Consider the following 15,370-nt stretch of genomic DNA (forward strand, 5'->3'; position numbering starts at 1 on the left):
TTTTTTACACGTTGAACTTTTTGACAGGAGGCTGATAAAAACATATTATTTTGATGATACATGTAATTGCAAACTTACTATATCTTGGAGTTACAACAGGGAAACATTTTGTTCATCGTTAGGTTTATTAAAATTGCTGGCAGATTTGGCAATCATCTTAAAAGGCGGGCACCCCTGATAATTGATGGCAATTGTAGTACAGATATAATAGTGCTTTTACATGCCACACTGCTCTTATACTTAGTTTTTCCTCTGCTTCATTTAATTTTGTGTTTCCTCTTGACTAGAACATGAAACGGCGCAGGCGTCGAGATATTTTACGAGTACAATTAGTACGAATATTTGAACTGTTGGCAGATGCTGGTGTCATTAGTCACAGGTAGGGGCAGCACTGTTGAGATGATGTTGTTTATGCTTATGAATTAAGTCACTAGTATTCTGACACAGTATAAGAAGCATGGAAAATTCATTAGTGAGTTTCAGTGTACTACTGAATAACTAGACATGTTTTTATAAAACTTTGAATTTTGCTGGCTTTCTAATCCCTCCCTCCTCCAAGCTCTTTGTCACAGTGGTCTGTGTTTTATTTTAAATTTTACTATTCACCAGGACATTCCTTTGAACAGACAGTGTGTCATGTTCATATGTGCTCAAACATCACACCAGTTATGCAAATCAGAAAATATAACTTAAAACTATTCTGTAACCAGTCTGAAATTCTTCCTCACCTGTCCTGATGCCAGTCAATGTGTCCCATACAGAGAAGGCTACTGCTCATTAATATTGGACCCTTTTCTTTCTGAAGGAGGCAGAATGTTAACTGGATTAGTTTCTTCTCAGTTTACCTGACTTGTGTAGAAACACTTTGAAAGAAGACTTAAAGTTCTGGCTTATGTTTTACACACCTCTTAAAAATTTTTTTCTATGCTGGTAGAATTGTGTAAGAGCAAGTAGGCTAGGAGATGGTTAGGCTAGCTCCTCTCATTCTGTTAGACCATGATGCTTAAACATTTGTCAGTCGTAGCAATATAATCAGTGTGAAATTCTCAATCTTTGCTACAGTATATTTCAGAATGTTGGCTCAGAAGCATTGCTAAAATGCCTTTCTTCCTTTCGGCATGCTGATTTTTCAGAGGCCAGCTGATAGTCGTACTCTCCTTTCTGAACTTTTAAGGTAGTCACTGATGTTTAGCACATGTAAAATATCTCCTAACCACAGTCTGTACCCTGGAACTTTGTCAGCTTTTCTCTCTGAGGCCAGTCTGATTCTGTGATGGAATAAGCCAGCGATTAAGGGCTACCATAAACCTCCTCATATTGCCTTTGGTGTGCAAGGCATGTATTTTAGTTGTCATGAGTACAAACATGGAAAGATGGTGTAGGCAACCAAAAGGAAAGAACGTCACCCTTCTAACAATTGTTTTTCAAAGGAAGGCAGGTCTGAATCATGTGCAGTCTTTAATCTTCTGAGTTTAGTACTGACATCTAGTCAGGTGCTAAAGCAATGACGATGGGAAATTAATATATAAAATAGATAAATTGCTTCATCTGCTAATAGTCAGTAGCATCTCATAAAGTACTGAACATTTTGGCTGACTCAAAAATCAGCATTTAATATAGATGTCTGTAATCAAGTAATAGTAATTTTTTTTTCTGACTTAAAATTAAGTATTTGCAGTGATGAGGTTGTTGTTTTTTTAAAGATAAAAAATAAAGATTATTTTCAATAAATTGTTGTAGGTAATTAACATAGAGGTTTTTTTTATTTTCTTTTTAAGTGCAAGTGGTGGCCTTGATAATGAAACACATTCCCTCAACAACACTTTACTTGAGTATGTCGATCTAACAAGACAGCTCCTAGAAGCAGAAAATGAAAAGGATTCTGATACATTGAAAGATATCCGATGCCATTTTAGTGCCTTAGTGGCAAATATCATTCAGAATGTTCCAGGTATGTAAAAATGCTTTAATAACGTCTGTTAACTATCTTTAATATGCAGTACATTAACAAAAATAAAACAAAATAAACTAAACCCAAAACCAACCAAACAAAACCCTACTTTTTCTCTGAAGTTTCAGAACACTTTAATAGAAGTAATTTATGCCATCACATCAGTTTTGAACATAACTTTAGCAGAATGAGTTTTTAAGTGGGATTTTTGATACTATATGCAAGCGTACAAGCAATTTTCTTCTTTAGCAGAAGTCTTGTTGATTGGCAGTGCATTTACATTTTCTAGACTAACAAATAACTTATTTTTGTACACTAGTGGCATTAAACAGGACAATAGTAAACCTACATCCAGCTATTATGATATTGAAATAACGTGTCTTTACATTGATTTTTCTTCTTATAGTCATTGTTTAGTTCTGTTTCTGTTTTATGTACTTCATGTTAAAGAATAACAAGAGGACTATGTCTAACTGTGTGCTTTTTCTTGCAGTACACCAGAGAAGAAGTGTTTTTCCACAGCAGAGTCTGCGCCACAGTCTATTCATGTTGTTCAGTCATTGGGCAGGTCCTTTTAGTATCATGTTTACTCCCCTGGACAGATACAGTGATAGGAACATGCGAATAAACAGACACCAATACTGCGCGTTAAAGGTATTTTAACATGTTTTGAATTTTTGAAATAGATTGTTATATTGACTTTTCTAATGCAAATTTAACATTTGCACTTTTTGGATGTGGTTTTCACATCCTTGTTGCCATTCATTACTTAGTTCTTTTTCTCTTTTGCCTACGTGTGTATTTATGGAAGTTCCATACTATAGACATACGTACAGCTTTTTCCATACTGTAAACTATCACACTTTCTATAGGAATTTCTTAAAATTACACCTAAATATTCGCTTCCTGTGACTTTAGTCCTCAGTTGCCCAAAGAGAAGGGCTTTCATGTAAAAGTATATTAACAATCAAACTGACGTATTAACTCTTACGTATGTCAGCATTTCAGTATTGACAGTTCCTCGTATTTGAGAGTTGAGAAAAATATTATTTGATAATTTCTTGAATAAGATTTTAAACAGTTTTTTGTTAGCCTTGGTCTTCCTCCCTTGACAGAATAGAAGTTCGTTTTCTGGTATTTTAATGGGCTTGGTAAAATAACTTACTGTATCTGAGTTATTACAATGTAGTGTTTTTCAATTACTTTCTAAAGGCTATGTCTGCTGTACTGTGTTGTGGCCCTGTTGCAGATAATGTCGGGCTCTCATCTGATGGCTATTTATACAAATGGTTGGATAATATTTTGGATTCACAAGATAAAAAGGTAATACAGGAAATGTCACCATTGGCTTGCAACTGTCAGTACCTTCAACATATACTTTAATGAATTTTGCAGTCAGATTGGCCTGAATGTTTAGAGTGGCTTAAGATCAAAGCTGTTGTGTTAGTGTGTATTTTTACCCTGTCCTTAATAGGTGTATTCCTGTTGAGGGAGGCAGTCCCTAATCACAATCTAAGAACAGACAAAAGAATGGAAGGGGAAAGAGCAAGGAGTGAAACATTGTACCTCATTTATAAACTAATTAGCTCAGTTAAGTTGTAGTAATAAGCAAATTTTTAGAAATTTAAGGGAGACGAGATTTTGAACATGAACTCTCATGAGACTGTAGAGCCCATTGGTTGTCCTGCATAGTTATATAGAGTGAGCTTTTCATCTAAACAATAGGGAAAGCTTTAGATTTATTTAAAAGATAGAGCCTCCATTGCACTAATACTATGACTGCTTAAAAATACAGCTCAGGTGGGCTACTTTGATTCAAGAGAACGTGCAATTCTCCGTGTAGGTCTATCCCTGTTATCCCATTGGAATTCCTGCGTATGTTTAGTGCTTTTCTGTAGCTGATGCTTTCAGGTCAGTGTTCAAATATGGTAAATAGCTTAAGGTAGCCTTGGAACTGAGGAAAAAAGTCTAGTAGAGCTATCTAGTTACTTGTTTCAATAATTTATGTGACATGTTGAACATTAGGCAGTTTGATAGAATTACGTGTTGCTATTTTAAGCTATAGTCTTGTTGTTTTTAGATGGAACAAATTTTGGGTATTGCAGTTGTTAGGGGTTTTTTAATTTAATATCTTTTTCCCAGTTCTATGCTGTTTTTGTAAGTTGGTCTTTTTTTCTATGTTTATTAATATGTATTGGTTCTTTCCTGGAATACAGGTTCACCAGCTAGGCTGTGAGGCAGTCATGCTGCTCTTGGAACTCAACCCTGACCAGAGTAACCTCATGTACTGGGCTGTAGACCGGTGTTACACAGGTTCCAAGCGGGTAGCAGCTGGCTGTTTTAAAGCCATAGCCAGTGTGTTCCAAAACAGGTACTGTGGCATTTTTCAAAACTTTAAACTTTCGTTTTCAAAGTGTGTTTTTGTATAGATCTGGGCCTTTTTCTCCCTCAAAGAGAAAAGATCATGCCTGTTTTGTGTGTATGAGAAGATTTTAAAATGTGTTGTGATTCTATACCATATCCTATGTAAATTAAATGTTAATAAATTGAAATTTTAAAAAGCCAAATGTAATTTTTATTTATTTCACACTTGCAATTTTTCCCTAGGGATTACCAGTGTGATACAGTGACCCTCCTGAATCTGATACTGTTTAAAGCAGCTGATTCTACTAGGGCTATCTATGAAGTTGCTATGCAACTATTACAGGTTTGTAAGCTAATTTTGATTAGTTTTTCTTCTTGTAAAACAAGAATTGTCCGTCCGCATTATAAAAAACCCCCACAAAACAGGAAAAAAAGCAAAAAAACCCCAAACAAAACAAAAAAACAATCAACAACTGTTATTATTTGGTTGTCCCTTCAGTAATGAAATACAATGTATGTATTTTTTTCTTTTCTGCTTTAGTACATAGTTAGGCCAGATCTTTACTTAGCACATATAGACTTCAATGGAAGTGTGTCTGTTTTCATGAACTAAGCACTCAAGACTTGTGTTTCCATAGTACCTGCTTTTTTACGAGACAAAACCTAAATGAAGATTCTTCTGGTTTGGCCCTGAAATGGTGTGATAAATAGCTCCATTTGCTGAAAAGCACCTCAGAGAGAAGCGTGCTGTTTCCTGTCCCTTTACTCTGTCTGCTTGGGTAGCAATCAGTTTTCTGCTTTTTGCATTAATACCAAACATTTTCTCATCCGTCTGTGTGGAGAGATGATACTGAAAATCTTGTTAGCCATTTAATTTATTTTTGTATATTCCTTTCTGAGGTCATTTAGGGGTAAGCTTAATCTGACAGGCAGCATTAGTGTTTAAAAATAAGTAAATATGTGCTGCACATGGCTCAGACCATGGGTCTTGAAGGTTTTTTCACAAGTTTTTGTTGTCAGCTAAATTCAACAGTAAAATCCTCACTGAAGTCACACCACTGTTGATATGTCAGCACTCACACCATCCCCCTTTCAGCCCTGTCTTTCTTCTCAAGTGAACACCACTGCTTTTTTAGGTCAGCCAAACTTACTTTTAAAGTATCAAGCTGCTTTAGCCTCCTGTTGCATCTCTCCCACATCAGAGATTGTGTTGCTCCTATCCATGTCTCATAGATGAGCACAGATTGATATTGTTTGGGAATACAAGTGTTCAATAATATTTCATATTTTGTTATAGAGAACTTTAAAAAGGTATTTTGTGAAAGCACATTACTGAAATTTGTTGCTGGAGACTCAAGTGGGGTGAGTCTTAGCTGGTCTTCTATGAAATTATCACAGTGTAGGTGTATGGACATCTGTATAGACAGGAGACGTGAAATGAGAGTAGATATATTAATTTAAAAGGTGATTTTATGTAAAGATTTCCGTTGTAGCTTTATACTTAGCTTCAAATTCTGAATATTGCTGTTGTAGATCTTGGAGCCAAAGATGTTCCGTTACGCTCACAAACTGGAAGGTCAGCGGACAGATGAGGTTTTGGGTCAGCCTTCTCCTTTACCACATCTGTATTCTGTGTCATATTATCAACTGTCAGAAGAATTAGCAAGAACTTACCCTGAACTAACGCTTGCTATCTTCTCAGGTATGGTTTTAGAACAAAACAAAAAACTTTATTGGGTCAAAAGCATTGTACAAAATGTGTACTTATTTTTCAATAATTAGTTTTTATGTAATTCACTAAAATCGGGACAAGATAACATCATAATGAATGGGAATTTATTGAGTTACATTTTTTGTTTACTTGTGTTTGTAAATATATTCAAGAGGAAGCAACGTGAATCAAGATACTTTTAGCAACTTTGTAATAGCCATTAAGAGTCATGTTAGAGAAATACTTTGCAACTTTAAAAAAATTATTCTTCTATTGTTCTTTCTCGTTTTTCTTATTTACTATATGTTGAATGAAGATACTATTCCATAGTATTTTTAAACAATTGCAGAGTAATAATCTCTCACATCAATTAAAAAAACTACTAGGACTAAAATGAGGCATAAAAAAAATTTAAGTCATTTTTTGCCTAAGTTGGGACATTTTTATATACTCTAGGTTTTCAGTTCCCTCTTCAAATTAGAGGAATATATAAATATATATACTAACATGATTTCTTCAGCATACTATTTATCGGCAGCATCTTCAATTAGCCGTACTGAAGACTGTGGACTTTAACAAATGTCGCTAGTCAGTTAAATGAAAAAATTACGTCTGTATCAGCATTACGTTATATCAATATGGTCTACTGGGCTTATAGTTGTTGTTATTACCAAAACAGTTTTCATTATTGATTTGTAATTTATGTATGTACTTAATTTTTGAATGACAGAAGTAAGTCAGAGAATCCAAACAGCTCACCCAGCTGGGAGGCAGGTGATGCTGCATTATCTGCTGCCGTGGATGAACAATATTGAGTTGGTAGACTTGAAACCTTTGCCAACCATTCGTCGGCAAGAGGAAGATGAAGAAGATGCTTTGAAAGACAGGGAAATAATGGTGAACAGTAGACGATGGCTGCGAGGAGAAGGCTGGGGATCACCACAGGCTACAGCTATGGTTCTGAACAATCTGATGTATATGACTGCAAAGGTAAAATTAATTACTTAAGTGCTTCATGTTGTTCTAGTGGATTGTTGTGTTCAGAGATTTTACGTTACCAGACTTTGAAGAGTTACTATTCATATTTGTTAAGTTGCTTATGTATACCCAAACTATACTGTGTAGTCTTGAGATATTACAAAAAATATATAATATGTAATATAAATGTTATAGTAATTGCTGTATATAGTAACAGTATATAACTGTTGTTTTGCAATATAGATGTCTAGCTCGATAGATAATACCAAGTTGCCTGTATACCTATGATCTCAGAGTGGAGTTCTGGAACAGATCTTGTTGCCAGAGGCTGATAGCCCCTCCTCCTTCCTGTGATAGCTACTTCCAACAGAGAAGTAGTACTGGTCATGTGCAGTACTCCTGCCAGTTCTTGATGTCGTTGGATCCTCCTGAAGAGAGATCATTTTTAAGCTACACATTAAAAACTTGGCAGCCTGTGGTCCATGAAATTTTATTCAGTATTGTCAGCAACTGGGAGAATGGGTCTCTGCTAAATTTAGATAGATTTTTTTATTTGTGTAAATAAATATATAAAAATAGAAATAAATTCACAAATAAATAAATATTTGCACACTTACATAATGTATAAAATATATCGTATATAAATAAAATATGTTGTGTGTACAGATATGTTTAGATATGTTTTTATCTATTTGTATCTGTAAAAGAAAATAGTTATTTCCAGAATGTGTTTATGAAAATGAATATATGTGAAAGTTTCATTCTGGAATGTTAAAAAGGCAACAGCTTCTTACAGGACCTATGTCTCCTTTTTCTAGGGCCTGTTCCACTTGGTCAATACAGGTGACTTTCAAATATAATGTTTTCTACTGGAGTTTTTAGGATAGATATTTATTTTGTTTTCCAGTACGGCGATGAAGTGGCTTGGTCAGAGATAGAAAACGTCTGGACTACTTTGGCAGACAGCTGGCCAAAGAATCTGAAAATTATTTTGCACTTCTTGATCAGTATCTGTGGAGTGAACAGTGAGCCCAGCCTTTTGCCTTATGTGAGTATGTGATATGTCTCTCCTTAGTGCTATTGATATATATATAAAAAAAAAATTTAGTTGTGTGTCTAACAGCAAAGATAACTAAACAAAAAATGTGAGGTAAGATTTCTAATATCAAAATCTCCAACCACATAGTAGTGTCAGTCCATATCTTATGACAACTAAATACTATGAACAAATCAAATTCAGCTCTTTTGTTTGAGTTACTTTGGATATCTGTATCCAGATTTCAATATCGGTTTCTGTTAAACCTGTCATTCATGAGAAGGGAGATAAACCAGAAGGGGTATCGCACCTAAAATTTAGCTGAGGCTTTCTTAAAACAACCCAGTCCTCTAGTTTACTCGGGATGGTAAGTCTGAAACAGTCCACTAGCCATCTTAGTTACGAGTTGTCAAAATTCAGGGTATACTAGGTGGACCATAGACTGTATTTAGTGAATAAATCATAAAACTGGAAAATACTTATTAAAATATCCACATCAGTCAGCATTTTTTTACTGCTTTGTTATAAAAAGGGATCTTAAGAGTTTGATCGCTAAATTTAGATTAATTTATTAAGAGTATACACTAAACAACTCCTTTCCATCATAAAATGCAAATCAACTACAACAGATGGCTCTGTTCATTAGGAAGAATTACAGTGGTGTCAGATGTAATATTTTCATTAGAAGATTATTGTAGTTTTTGCTAATAGTAAAAAAAATAGATATGAAGCAAACAATCAGGAGCTATTACTAAGTTCTTACTAAGGACAGCTTAAGTTCTTCATTGATTGGCAATTGTTTTCATTGCAAATCAGGAAATCTAGCTTAATATTGCAGCCCAAAATCTTTGCATGTACAGTTTAAACAAAGTTGAAAAAGTAATTACAGAAGTCAAACACCCTGTGTCACTTGCTTACCATTCATCTTTGAGTTCTCTCTAAATGATGGAAATAAATTACAGAGCCGTGATGACTCAAGAAAATGTCAGAAGAAAAATTATGAACTTACTGATGTCTGGAGTAATCACTGACTAGCAGCGACCTGCTGCTTAGCAGTGAACAGGATTATTTTGCTGAAGTAAGATGTAGTGGAGAATCCTTAATTACTATATGCTTAATAAAATATTGCTATAGTTAGATGTTTATTCTTATCAGAGTATAAAAGACCTCAAGCATTTTAGGAATTAAATGCTTTTTCCCATGCTATAATTTAGGACAGTTCTAAAAAGCAGACAGATAATATTGTAAAACGAAGCGCCTGTCACGCCATGTAGGGACAGTGTGATTATTCACACATGACCAAGTATCAAAATTGAAACAAAAAACATCCCAAGCCCCTTCAAAACAATAAGTTTGATTTTTTTTTTTCTGTTTTTTTTTTTTTTGGTCAAAGCATATGTGAGAGCACCGCAGATTAGCATGAAGAAAAATATGATACCTGCTGGAAAAGAAATAGTGTAGAACACAACTGTAAAATATCAAAAAGAAATTATATCAGAATACATTCCCTCCAATGCTGATCTGAAATGTTGCCAAAACCTTTGTAAAAAAAAATCTTTTCCTTCTTAAATAACTGTCATTGAATCCAGAAGACTTACCTTCTTACTCTTGTGATATGTTTCTGATGCTTGCTGCTGTTGACAGCTGTGAAAGCTGTTCTGTTTGCTTTTAGAAACAGAGTACGTTTCAGGTATCTTTGCTTGCGGTGCAGGTAGTTACTGATTCTAACAAGTTGTGGTTTACAAATCTTTTCCTCTTTTTTTTTTTTTTATTAAGTCACTGCAATAAGAATTTTATTTATACACGTATTATTTTATACCCATATACTTCTTTTTGATGGCAGGTAAAGAAAGTTATTGTTTATTTGGGTAGAGATAAAACAATGCAACTACTAGAAGAGCTGGTGAGTGAACTTCAGCTTACAGATCCTGTCAGTTCAGGAGTCACCCATATGGATAATCCACCATATTACCGCATTACTTCCAGTTACAAAATCCCCTCTGTCACTTCAGGTGAGAATTTATTACCTTCATCTTTTAGTATTGTCAATGATAAGCATGCTATTATCATTCAGTTATAACATTGTAGTTATCTGTAAATATTCAATAGGAGCACAATGTTCTGTTTCTGAAAATAAACTAAGGTACAAAATTTGTTTTACATGATCTGCAGTTTTTGGTGTACCCAGACTTCTTGTTAAAGAACATCTGATAGGTTCACAAGGAACAGGTTTGTATTAATATGTTAGACTTCATCGATGTTCAGATCTTGCACTGTTTACCCTCACTGTATCACACTTACGTCAGTTCAGTTGAACAACTGGGAAAATTTATAATTTTAAATCCATGTAAGTTGTTACATTTTCAGTTCTGTTAAAGACACAAGCAGCACCTGTGGGAATGTATTCAAGAGGATTTAAGTAAACTTACTTAGAATTTATTTAGAAATAATTAACAATTAACAATAGATCAATCATTAAAAACAAAAAACCCACTGAAAAAATAAAAGGTGTCTACCTCATGCTTCAATCCAAGAACATGCTGAGAAATGTAGGTAAAGCATCTTTCAAAGTGAACCCCAAAAACATGGAGGGGAGGGGATCTAAACGAGAACTTAGCTTTTGTGCTGCAAAGCTGTTAATGTTACGAAGCAGCCTGGATCCATCACATGGAGATTATCTTCGTCACAAGGGGGATCCATTGGCACTTGCTTATGAAAGTGTTTAAAAAATATGAAAAAAATTATGGGGCTCTTGCACTTAAGTGAAATTGAGAGTGACAAAATCTGTGGGGAAGGTGCAAAATTATTTCTGATTGTTGTCATCTATTCAGTGTGATACTTGCAAGTTTCTCTTAAAAAGAAATTGATAAAAGCTTCACTGCAGGCTGTTAGGTTTAATCTCTAATCTGTTTGTGGTTTGAATTAACTGCATACCAAAGTCTAACTATGTTTTACAGATTACTGTGAGGTATAGCATAGAGGAAAGGAGGAAATAGATCTCTATGTCCTGCTTCAAAAACAAGCCTTTCTACTGAATTTACATTGAAGACTCAGAGATTCCTGGAATGGACTATTTTGGGGCTTTTTTTTCCAGTTTATGAAATTACAGTAGGAGCTCAGTATCTTTTAGTCTAAACAACTTTTTCTTGCATCTGAAAGTAATTTCTGTGGCTCAGTTTGTATTTGTGTCAGTTGCTGTAGTGAAGACCTGGTTAGGGCTCTTGGCATGGAAAATTAAATAAAGGCCATCATGTAATGCTTAGAACTGCTTTTCTTTTTTATTGACTGATCTTTTTTTTTGTCCATAATTCACAGGTACCACTTCTAGTAGCAATACAATGGTAGCTCCCACAGATGGCAACCCTGACAGTAAACATATAAAAGACAATATTGAAGAGAAGTAAGTATCTCCTCAAAGAGCAGTTATTCGTTGAATTACAGGAATTCCTGGTAGATACTATAAATACTTGTATCTCAATGAATCCAGGTATATCTACATTGCAGGAAATATATAACTTAATATATTGTTTTATAAGTTTTATGCAACAGAACTGGAATTTGTGTATTTGTGATTAACAGTAGCAGCCTCAATTGTAATTTGAACTCAAAAAGGTGTAGAGGAAACTGAATAAATGAAGGGACCAGTCCAGGTCAGACTTCGTATTGCTATAGCTGTATTGTTATTGGTGCCTAGGTTAGCTACTATTACACTGGACTATGTATATTTACATAAGAGAAATTATACTGCAGATGGATACAGCAAGGGGAAACGTTACTAGTTTAGTTATACAACCAATTTGTAAATTGGTTTCCTAGCTCTCTAGAAATCAACAGTGCCCATGTGTTCCAGTTAAGGTACTTGGATGCCTGCTATCTGTGGCAAGATCCCTTCCAGCTAGCTCTAAAATAAATGCCTCCCTCTCTAATTTTTCGAGCTTCTGAAGATATTTGCAGACAGTGGTACTGGTGTGAGAGTGGTAGAAGGCAAACAGGTGTGGCCTTGGAGCTCAGCAGTAACTGACTGTGGGAATGCTCTCATTTTGTGTTAAGTCTGAGGTAACTAACCTTAAAGTGAAAATGGAGTAGGAATTCTATAATTAGCATGAGGAAAAAAAAAAAGTGCACACATGCTGTTACTGTAGAGTAGCTACTATGTGGTACATTCACAAACCAGTTTATTTTGTGATTACTTGTTTGAGAGACTTAGTAATGATATTTCCGATATAATTTCCCAGTTGGACATTTCTGTTCTTACCTAGGATAATTACATCAATATAGTTAGATTAGTAATTATATAGATAGAGACAACGCCAGGGGGTATGAAAATAAATCAGAGAAGACTATACAATCTGAAGTGTCATTCAGAATTCAGCCTAGCAAGGCACAAGTATTTGGCTGCTATGGGGGCTGAAGCTGAAGAAGCTTGTGAAGTAATGAAGACAGTTTTGAAAGTCTTTGCAAGTTTTGGCATATGCCATAGGGTGGTCTAAAGCTTCCTCAGGGTATATGTTTTTTGATAAGAGATACCATGTACATTTTGGACTTGCCAGGAGGAGAACATTTTAGAAACTTAGTAGAAACAGCTTGGAAATTGTGCTTTTAGCACTCTCATTTCTCTGATTTCTTTATAGTTCATCAGATAAGCAAGGACTCTGTGTGTGTGTTTATGTGTGTGCATATATATATATATATGTCTGTGTCAGATCAAATAGGGATTTCATTATTTTGCTCAAGAATAAGAAGAACTTAGTTATCTATAATGGTGACAAATATTTTAATGTACTTAATGACAATGATCTAACGGAAATACAATTTATAGCAGATTATCTCCTTGAATCCTCTTATCTAGTATTGCATCTTACACAGCTGAGATGCTTTGACATCATATAGATTGTCCTTGTAAGATGAAATATTTTTTCATAACGTTTAGTTTTGTTGAAGTATAGTTTTACTGAGAGACTCTGATTAATTTTTGTCACAGAATGTCAGTTACTAGTGCTGCTTTATTTGTTCCTACAGTTATGTACATCTAGACATCTACAGTGGGTTGAACAGTAACTTAAACCGCCAGCACCACAGACTAGAATCTCGCTACAGCAGCAGCTCTGGAGGATCGTATGAAGAGGAAAAAAGTAATATTTTTATTTTAAAATATTTCTGCGGATAGAAAACAATTTTTTCACAAGATAATACTTCTGCTGAAGATTGTGGATCATGAGGACATAGGCATTATCAGTGTTTTTTTAAACCTATTTAAAAAAGGAGTTTTTTACATTCCTGAGCCTGAGTACTTATATTGAAGTCCAGCATGCATGTGGTTACAATAGAAAATACAAGGAAGATAATACACTTTCTTTCCTTTCCTTGTCCTCTGGAATGAATTGTGAATATCTTCCCAAATGAAGCAGTTTTACTTTATTTTCTTAGCCAGTACCAGCACCAAATATAGACATACAGATAGGTGGGTAGGCCGAAGAAAAAGGAGAGAGATTAAATGAATGAGGGAAAAAATCATGGAAAAGAAGTTAAAAAAAATAATTAGAAGTAATTGTGCTTTTAAGTGATAGCAGTCCTTGGCCTGTTTAAAAAAATAAAGGAGTACAAAACTTTCTGAGAAGCTATAGCAAAGGAAAACACAGGAGGGAAAAAGGGATCTTGTTGTATACCTCTAAGTTTCAAGCTTGTTTTGAAAATGTGTTCTTTGGTCTGTTTTTTTTTCTGAGATGCAGAGGTAAGGAAAGAGGTAGAAATCTCTCCTGAAACTCCATATACTTTTAGAGACTTTTCTGTAACAGAGGCTTATTAACTGTGGCTACTTTTGTATCCATGCCCAAGATAAAAAGTCATCATGACAATACTAGGGAAAGCTAAACAGGTCGCATAATCAGGCAAAAATGAGGACAGTGGTCAGACAGTAAGTAATGTGGTGCATTAGTGGGTCCTCTGTGCTTTTTGTGAGTACTTGTTTGACTTAAACTCTTGTTCCAGCTAACAAGCTGTTAGTAATTAAACTGACTTTATACTTTAACCCTACATAGGATTATGAAATGGATTTCAGTCTGATCTAGATCATTGTAGTCTTCCCACAGACTTTCATCTTAGGTTTTATTGACAGTTGATTTTGCTACCAGTTAAGTTGTTTGGGTATGGTACAGCATATGATACAGTACTGCCTTTTCCTTACTTTTCTTGTGCTACTGAACAACAGCATGTAAATGCGTTTTGAGCATTGCATGTCAGTGTGGAACCTAGTGCATCCCATGCTGTATTGGAGCAACAGAGTCCATTAGGATTTCCTTATGCAGTCTTTAATGACTGATTCTGTGCAGACTATGAAGGTTAGAGTGAACATGTGGTTCATATTGCCGCTTTCAAGAAAGTGGAACATAATGTCCTCTACAGAGCTCATTGTAAAGGCTGGGCATGCCGATGCACATCTGCTAAACTTTGGGTCAGGAACAGGTTGGTGGACCTTCTGGGCAGCCAGTGTGTTTATTACTGCTTGGATGGGTGATGTCCAGTATCACAGTTGTGTTTGTTTTCATCTCTCTCTGCTCTTTGTGATAGACATTGAATGTCCTGAAGCAGATGATAATTCATATGTTCTGTCAGTAAGAAGTTTGTTGCTTCCGGTCAAGGTGATGAGAATGAGCTGATATGTGTGTGAACTTCTGAAACTGCAGCTATACTTCCAAAATGACAACTTGTAGAATCACTGAAACAATGAACTGTTGAGGCAGTCTTCATATTTGTATCTAGCCTTAACTGACCAGTCTGAAGACCAAGATATCTCATTTAAAAGCAGAAAAATATTGTGGACATTCTCATACCAAATAGCTGTTGTGTTCCTTTCGCTTTTGAACCTTGCTTAATCAAAAAACCAAATATCTTTCTGTGCTTTTTTTGACAAATTTACTCGTTTTCTGACTAGTGACTTCTGTCAAGCAGTGGGATTTGGCTATGCTGCTGTAATAGTGGCAAGTTCTGAATTACCCCCATATATCAGGCTGGCATTATCTGATACGTAGAACTGATGGATTTTTGCTAGCAAGACCTATGAAGAAGTGCTCTTGAGAAATACTTCCTTAGCCTATAATGAAATGCAGCTCTTCAAAATGAGTTCGGTATGATCTTGGGACCCAGCCTTAAATCCCTATCTGACATGAGGTTTGAAATTCAAGGAAATTATATTAGATCATTTTGCTGTTTTTTCCTTATGTGCATCCATGTTTCCTATATGCATCCATCACTTTTACGAACCTGTTCAACAAAATCTTACTGTTATGTGCGTGGCTTCTGTAGAACTGTCCTTATGCTGAAAGAAATAACC

The 15,370-nt window shown here is 35.1% G+C and overlaps 1 protein-coding gene across 1 annotated transcript in view; it reads left to right on the top strand.

Annotated features, from left to right (window-relative positions):
- The window catches only part of FRYL (FRY-like), a 94,126-nt gene that overhangs the window by 37,531 nt on the left and 41,225 nt on the right, over positions 1–15,370 (top strand). Inside the window, exons 24-35 of the mRNA XM_010189760.1 lie at positions 288–379; positions 1,779–1,951; positions 2,445–2,605; positions 3,164–3,274; positions 4,168–4,322; positions 4,559–4,658; positions 5,849–6,017; positions 6,757–7,016; positions 7,912–8,052; positions 9,884–10,052; positions 11,356–11,440; positions 13,060–13,172. Coding sequence (XP_010188062.1) covers positions 288–379; positions 1,779–1,951; positions 2,445–2,605; positions 3,164–3,274; positions 4,168–4,322; positions 4,559–4,658; positions 5,849–6,017; positions 6,757–7,016; positions 7,912–8,052; positions 9,884–10,052; positions 11,356–11,440; positions 13,060–13,172 — 1,729 coding nt within the window. The remainder of the gene's footprint in view (positions 1–287; positions 380–1,778; positions 1,952–2,444; positions 2,606–3,163; positions 3,275–4,167; positions 4,323–4,558; positions 4,659–5,848; positions 6,018–6,756; positions 7,017–7,911; positions 8,053–9,883; positions 10,053–11,355; positions 11,441–13,059; positions 13,173–15,370) is intronic.

Source organism: Mesitornis unicolor, unplaced genomic scaffold, assembly GCF_000695765.1.
Source record: "Mesitornis unicolor isolate BGI_N332 unplaced genomic scaffold, ASM69576v1 scaffold35428, whole genome shotgun sequence".
Taxonomy (NCBI): Eukaryota; Metazoa; Chordata; class Aves; order Mesitornithiformes; family Mesitornithidae; genus Mesitornis; species Mesitornis unicolor.